This window comes from Plasmopara halstedii (assembly GCF_900000015.1).
Source record: "Plasmopara halstedii genome assembly, contig: Scaffold_816, whole genome shotgun sequence".
NCBI lineage: Eukaryota > Oomycota > Peronosporomycetes > Peronosporales > Peronosporaceae > Plasmopara > Plasmopara halstedii.
The window spans coordinates 1,356,225-1,364,398 of NW_020187732.1; the positions used below are offsets into that span (position 1 = coordinate 1,356,225).

At 43.8% G+C, this 8,174-nt stretch overlaps 2 protein-coding genes across 2 annotated transcripts; one reads left to right on the top strand and one right to left on the bottom strand.

Moving 5' to 3' along the window:
• Positions 1–559: 559 nt before the first annotated feature.
• PHALS_14211 (uncharacterized protein) lies at positions 560–817 on the bottom strand (the record flags this gene model as incomplete). The annotated part of the gene is made up of 2 exons (XM_024729976.1): positions 560–677; positions 720–817. 2 exons carry the CDS (start codon positions 815–817, stop codon positions 560–562), a joined length of 216 nt encoding a protein of 71 aa, XP_024580300.1.
• A 2,630-nt stretch (positions 818–3,447) lies between these two features.
• On the top strand, positions 3,448–3,845 carry PHALS_14212 (uncharacterized protein; the record flags this gene model as incomplete). The annotated part of the gene is made up of 2 exons (XM_024729977.1): positions 3,448–3,539; positions 3,635–3,845. 2 exons carry the CDS (start codon positions 3,448–3,450, stop codon positions 3,843–3,845), a joined length of 303 nt encoding a protein of 100 aa, XP_024580301.1.
• Between the last annotated feature and the right edge of the window lie 4,329 nt (positions 3,846–8,174).

Genomic DNA, 8,174 nt, shown 5'->3' on the forward strand with positions numbered 1-8,174 from the left:
TTTCTAGCGATAAATTTTGCCCGCAAAGTCTAGTAATGAATAATTGAGCATCTTTGAATGGGCAGAACAAAAAGAATGCACGAGTTAAAGCCGACTTTGAGGCCAAGCAAGGTTCTACACGGTGGAATAAGTGCTACAATGCTAAGGCTACAAATATTATATCATCAAGCCTTCACACACAAGCACGAAGATCGAGATTCGCCTCAACGTTTATCTTTTAATACCCGGTGATCAGGAGTAAAGTCTAAGGCAGCATTTTGCATCTGATCAGCTGCCAACATTGCTATCGGTCCATCACCAGCCCAAATCAAATTGTACATTAGATAGATTAACTGCTCCGGCTGATATTCAGACTTTATGCAGCAGCTTAGCGGTTGAGGAAGCATAATTTAGGTCACCGACCTTTCGATCTTTACAAGAACCAATCAACGAAGAGCTGCTATTTCCGCAGACTTCGTCAAGTGAATAATGCGCCACTCCCCGTGCATCTGAAGGGCATTGCCCAAGATGCCTTGGACCTCGTCCGGCCATGCCACTTTTGGCATACACCGCTTTGCCTTTACCAGAAATTGTGAATAGTTATATAAAGTTCTGGAAATCTCCTGATCGAGTGCGTGAAGATCTGCAGCATCGTTGTCTGTTGCCTTTGAGAGATCTCGGCTGTCGTAGCGTATCCCCTGCATGCAAATGGCAGACAATACTCGTAAGCTGATACACACATATCCGCATACGATTGTGCGATGTGATCACGTGTAACCACTCGATTTCGAACTTTCTTTGGCGACATTTGGCTCACGCGAGTTGTGTTCCAGCGCATCAAGATTGTACCTTAGTGCAAGCATACTACTGTTTAGCGAATCAAGTTGCGAACAAGTGTCGATCTAGAGATGAATATGATCATCAGACAATTTAGGAGCTTGTGCTAAGATTAGTATGATATCAAATCCCGAATTCGCGGTAAATATCGATGTTTTGGCCAACATGAAGCCTTTGCAACAAGACATAGGCCAAAATTGCATCACACATACTGAAGTATATTTGTGATGAAATCTTCGGTCAAAAGTGCATTAAGTAAGTTTACTTTCACGATAGAATCATATCGAATCAGCTGATGGCCAAATTCTTACCCCGGACTGTTGAATACATGGACGGACCAAAAGGAACCATGATTTCTGCATTTATCTTGAGATTACGCCGGATAACAATGTTGAAGAACATTGTCGCGGATACCTATGCATACGTAATTCTATTTTATTTAGATCGTACAGAAAATTAACCTCGATTAGCCTTGTGGTGAACTTAATGGCTACACATTCATGATTGAGGGTTCAAACCCCAGAGGATTAAATTTTACTACCTAGTGTTTTGGGTGTCCACTCGTCCTTTGTGATGGATGACTGCAGCATCTTTATATTCATTTTATTGAAGTCAACTCATTTGTGACGCGTGATATTTTGTTAAGCTATCTCCGTCATTGCAGCTTATTAGGCTTCTCATCTTCGAGCGCCAATGTGATCGTATATAAGTGTGAAAAGTAAAATGTAGGCAATCTAAAGCGTGAAATGTGACTTTCCTTAACGAAGGCATAATATGGAGTGTTTGTCCTCTCTTTCACAATAAAATAGTATCAGTCAATACTAGAGTTTTACTTGATACGTCAAGTTCTCTAATGTGATGTATAGGGCGGTGTAGTAAGTCGCGGTAAGCTTGTCGTTGCAAATATCTTTTTACTTTTCAATGTATATATTTGTACACAAAAACATCTGAAAGCAACACACGTTTGAATCGATGCGAGAACCAAGGTTCATTCACGCGGAATGCGTGAATGAAGTTTGCTATTATGTCGTCTTTCCCTCGATGTTAATGTTGTTGCCATTATGATACAGGTAAGCAACTCCGTTGTGACTTATGCTCGTCAAGCTTCAAGCTCCACCCTTTTCAGAATACTAACGTTTACGTGACTCTCAGGTCAGTCATACTCTGCAATGACTTTTATTCGGCATATATATCATATGTTATGTAGAATAAGGTTCATTGACGGAGGTTTTCACGCACCAACGTGTATGCCTGTAGGTTATGAGTGATTTGCAGCATGGATCACTGTCTTACTGAGTCCTCGACTCGAGTAGTTTCCATGCATTACCATATCAGAGTTGTTTATCAAAATTGATATTCAACGTTGTGCTTAGGCCGACTCTGCATATCAAGCTTTGAACCTTTCTTTTCCGATCTTGGCAAAAGAAAAAAAATTGTTTGCTGCAAGCGTAGCAAGCAAGGTAACGATAGCGTTCAAAATACCACACTAGATTGCTCGGCAGTCCTAGGAAGATTGTGCCGATGACTTGTCATGGGCTGTCGTCGACAGCAAAAGACGCATAGGAAGACTCATAATTATTAGCGACGAAGCCGGTGAAATGAACGAAATATCGCGCTGGCTACAGACCTTTGAGGAGGCCTGAAAGTATTCATGTAAGACAATTGCTTTCGCTATACTAGGCCACGGCGTGGCTTTTATACGTATTGTATCGGGATAGGGCCATTTAGTACGACAGCGCTACATTAGCGCTGCGGCAGGAGATCAATCCCGGTACGCATATAGTTGCATACAATTTGCTCTTGATAGCTGTCTAAGTTAAGGACTCACTTATGTGGCAACACATCTAAATCCGTCAAGTCCAAGTCGTTAGCGGCAAAGCCCCGGTAAGAATTATCCAAAAAAATGCTGGAGTCCTTCCTTCATCGAGCAAGTTGGTTTGAGTTCGATGCTGACTCGTCTTTTTTCTTCATGGTATTTTCTGCGTCAGATGACAATACCCCGAGCAATATTCTGGACCTCAACGAGGTGGGTCTGTGCGCTTTGGTAGACTTGCTTATCCGGTGGAATTTGGGGCCATGGCTTTTTTCATTCTTTATTTTGCATAATCTTGATTATTGTCTTCTGGCTTGCCGTGAGAGGAAAATGTGTTGGCTTCAGTCAGGCAACTGCTCATTTCATCTTAAAAACAGCTCTAGTGAGACGAATGTGTGATGAATTGTTTGCTCAGCTGTTAAATAAACCACTTCTCTGGACAAGGACTATTGCGCCGATCATTCTGACGACTTTTGTTTAGCTCCTTATGCAGAAAACTGAAACAACCGTCGTGTGATCGGTTGTCAGCTATGGCATCTCGGCCACTTGCAGTCACAGCTAACACTACCGTGATCTGATGCAAACCCTGTCGAACGGAGTACAACATGACGTGCTCCGGTGATGTCGACGGTTGTATCTCGTGGATCCTCAAAATAAACAGCGGTTTCGTCCATTGAAATAGTTCTCTCAAGCTCGAAACACGGGAGATTACTTATGAGATACTTCATGTAGCTGACGGCACGCCAGCCTCTCCCCATCTGCTATACCTCCACCACCACCGGCAACTGCAACGTATTTCTCTTCGAGCCCAAATACCGATGGGATCGAACGACAATAAAATTGTTGCGCAAACGTTTGCTTCGTCCATCGCACACGAGTCGCTGATAGATGCGCCCACGCATGACGACAAGTCCATGGGCCCCCGGGTGACGCTGCCTTTCGTTCGCTCATTGTTGCGCGTTACGATGGCGGATATGCTATCGCAACAATAGCGTAATCGCGTAGACCGAATGTTGTGCGCCACTACATGAATACACCCAAGCCTCGAACCTTTGACATCAAAGCGATATATTGCGTCTGTGGCGGTCACTGGTGTTCGCTGCGTCTTGCAGCGACCGTACGTGCTGCTGCTCGCCAGGATGGCATGGTGACCAATATCGAACAGGGGCTCGCAAAACCTTTGCTAGTGATGCCCTGGAGGATCTGTACAGATTGAATGGCGTTTGACAAATCTTCAAGCTCCCTGGCAGCAACTTTCTTGTCAAAATAAAATCAAATGGGTCGTGTCTACTCCTAGAATGCACGAAAGTGGACATCATCGGGGTGTTTTTCTATCTTGAGAGTCCGGTCTTAAGCGCGAAGTACTTAATCGACATACTTAATGTCGACTCGGACAATGACACGGACCTCTCTTATTCCTATTTGCATAACCAAAAAGCGGTTTGGATGGAAAAATCGCATTTGGAACGCCAGGATCCACTTGACCAGCTGACTTGTGAGGTAGAGGATTCAGTTGTGGTCGTTGATAAGTAGTGTCAATGTTATTGATATGTGATCAATCTTAAACATTCCTCGTGCCACAGACGCTCGCGAGACCTCGATGATGAATTCGACGAGGCTCACCACTTCGTACATGACACGAGATTCCACTGCGCGGTACAGTATCGTCGAGATTTTTGGCGTCTTATCCTTCGAGCTGAAGTTCGTAATTTTTCGCTTTACCTCTCGCATAGTATTTGGTTAATCATGTAAGAACCTCATTGTCGTGTATATATCCCGACAGTGTGTCTCATTTCTTACTTGATTTCATAACGGCTGAACAACACATGATATCGGAAACGAACGACGTAGAGCATAAGAACTTGAAAGTTGGTTCAACTTCGCTCAGGTTGCTGCTCCCTAAACTTTATCACGATATCTTCACTTCGACATCGTGATATGATTTAATGGAGAGTGACCGGAGACAACCAAAATGGATCTTAAGGTACAATCTCCAATGTGAGATCACGCGGCGCAACTTCCCATCAGATATCCCTGTTCTTAAGGTCTTTAACAGCCAATTTGATTCTGCTCGGATCTGAAATTGCACTTCGATCAAGCCGCATAATCACTCACAAAATTAGCGCATCATCGGTGCATCGAAATTCCTAGGCTACAGAGCAGTTTATGATTGCACGTCGCAGGTCTTCGGCGTGTAGACGCTTAAAGATGTAGTGCCTGAAAATATATCTGGTTCTCACAGCACAAATCAATCCATGTCACTTTGAATTCACACTCTCACCACCAACACCAGAAAACAGGCTAAGCAGCAAAGATGTATTAATGCTATGAGATAAGCTTGGAAGAAAGAAGCGACAGTGAGTGGCAGCCTCAAGATGAGGAAGTATGTAGCGATCGTAATCCAGAGCCGACTCATGGTATGTCGTGGCCCCAGAGTGTGTTGATTAGTCATAGATGAAGGTGATGTCTTCTTCGCCAGAGCCTGTGTAAACCAGTATGTGTCGCGGAATTCTGTGGCAGGCCAGGTTGAGACGGGAGACTTTAGGCTGCAAGTAGATGGACCAGGCATGAGACTATAAAGAACGGTCCATGCTTGTCACGATGTAACTATACTGCTGAGACAAAACAGCCGCGTGATGCGCCAACCTAACGAATCAGTAAGACACCCAGGTCGTAGCGAAGAAGACTGTCCTCGTGAACTGAATGACCGGGAGATCTAGGGGCTGTAAGTTTTGCCTCATCACCTCCGACAAAATTTCGCATTCAGCTTCAAGATTTATTCTAAGGCTGTAGTCCAAAGAATTGCAAGAGAGCGAAACCATCGAACCGGGCCCCTTGATACAGGAGAAAGGGCTGATTTGCCATCCATGACGGATGGTGATATCAAGGATTTGCCTCATGCATATGCTCTGTCGAGCTATGCAAAATAATTGTTTTTCATCAGTTTATCATTTAAATATTGACGGTGGTTTTTTTGTTAACACTTCAAGCAAAATAGTTTATTTGCTGCTGTCAGCGACACATTATCAATGAGAATTTAGCCAACTTTTTGCTTGACAAAGATACTTGCCGATATGACGGGCCAGTTGCCAAAAAACATGATTAGTGATCTGCAATTCACAGCAAAATTTGGTGAACTTTGCTTAAGGTCCAAGGACCAGATTGAACATGACAATCATTAACCATCCGCGGACAGATAATGACGAGGAGAAGGATATCATCCGATGCACTTGCGCGAAAAGAACGCCTTGCTGGGTCGGATTGCTCCAACCCATTGAGTTTGCATTTAGATAAAGTAGTGCATGCCTCAAGAAGCTTTTCCCACCTTTGGGAACATTTTGGTAAGTGTTCGTGATGAGACTAATTAGCAAAATCACATATTTTTTCGAATGAATATGAGCACAATATGCCGAGTGCGCGGCAGATTATGCAAAATACGTATGGATGGATACCAGAGGTAGACGACACACAGCAACATAATGGGAGAGATCGATCAGTAAGGACTGTTACCCAACCTACTGATACCGTGTCTGCGGTCTATAAGACTAGTTTTTATCACGCTACATCGGACAGTTAGTGCAGCGGGGCTGCCGTAGCTAAGCGCTTGAGGAAGCGTACTTCAAGTCACCAACCTTTCGTTATTTACAAGAACCCAGTATGAGTTAGAGGATCGCAATCCGCTTACTACAAGCGTAATTATTGCCTTCTCAAGGCTAATTGACTCTTCGGTTTAATTTCAAAACTGATTCTTATTAATTTTTTATCCTTATTTTAGAAGTTTTGATTTTCCTATATATACGAGATATATATATAGTGAAATCTAAATACATGCATAACTACTGGCTACCTCGCCCCGTACCGTATTTTTGTCTGGGTGTGGTCACACCATGCACATACACACCCCTGTTATTAGGGTTCGTGTAACCCCGTTACAATTAGCATTTTAGCCAGATTTTTCAAAGAGAATGCAAATATCTTCTGTATTCTACTTGAGTCTGCCAAAGATATACCATGAACTGCTCACATGACCTTTCGATGTCAAAAAACTCTGTTAAGAATTAAGCAGCATTTCGACCATTTCCTGTGACCGAGCTATCCACTGATATTGATGCGTGCAAGTAAGGATATCTTAAACTACTCGATGCGATGACGTTGCTAGGAGAATATTAACATGACACCATTATGAAGTTAGCTAGACAGTGTCAGACATCTGCTGCCGGTACAAGTCGATGGACATGGAATCGGGAAGGATAGATTTCCGGTGAGTTCCTGAATGCTGTAGCTAGTATCTGTTGAAGTGGAAGAATACCCTCACATTCGAACCTTAAGAAAGTTCGAAACCATACTTCAGCAATATTGTTTCGGCGTCGGTGTCGCTTACAATTCGGCACACTCTCTGTCGTTATCTTCTCGTACGAAGAAGCAGGAATGCTCAGATCAATGCGCCTTGCACTAAATAACATCATTTAACTTAAAATTGGGCTCATAGCGGCTCGAGCAGGCTGATGGAGATGGAGATAAGCAGGTATGTGGCCAGCTCAAAATTAAGGAATAAGGAGCTGCATCGACGTCCGCGTCGCGCGTTGCTTTTTGAAAAGTCAAACATCAAACGGCAGTCCAGGCTGGTGTATGTTGCACTAAATCTAACTTAAGTATATGTGATTCTGTGTGACGCGATAGGTGTTACCGCCCAAAGCGCGTATGTGAGTGCAATACATTTCGGCACATTTGCCAGCGTTCATTAACTAGCGTACAGCTGAATCTATCCAACCGTAGCGCCGGTTGTCTCTCTAGAAGTAGGCATGGAGTGCTTGCGTATCAACTTTCGAACGCTTGCTTCGCTCGCTGGTTGAACAGAGTGCTAGAACACACATGATTTTGCATGTTTTCAACAGCGCGGCGGGCAGCATCATGTGAATGAGAATCATTATTACGACGCGATCGAGTAATCAAAGTCGTTGCAGCTTTTAGCTTGCTGACGGGCGAAATGGGTTTTCTTGGCCAGGTCCAGCCCACAGATTCAAAAGGTTGGTGACGGTGTATTGCAGCTCTTTTCGCTGTCGATAATAACTACTAGGAATGGTCTCCTCGGATCCAGATTAACTTGACGGGCTCATGATGCGAAAAACAGGTGTGATGTTTTCCTGGTGAATATGGGCTTAGGTAATGGTGCTGTAAATAATTCATGCAGCTCGCAATTTCCCACTCCTATTCCCTTCTTGCTAATGGTGTTGACTCGTATGTGGCTGCACGCATGGCATGACCTGCAACTTTTTGGTTCGTTTGCTTGACCGCTTTGCGCAATGTTACGTCATGATATTCGTTTTACTTGTGAGTGTACCGCTACTCAAATTTTTGCGGAACCGGACGCGTGATGTGGCGTTATTTGAATTCCTCGTCCAGCACCTGGTTTGCTCTCAATATCTGAAAGGAATAAATCTCTGACTTGTGTAACACCTGGACGCACGACAGACGGTGATGAAGAAGCTGTTGGAAACAAGTTAAGTCGTACCTAAGTAAACCAGGAGGAGTTATAAAACTCCCA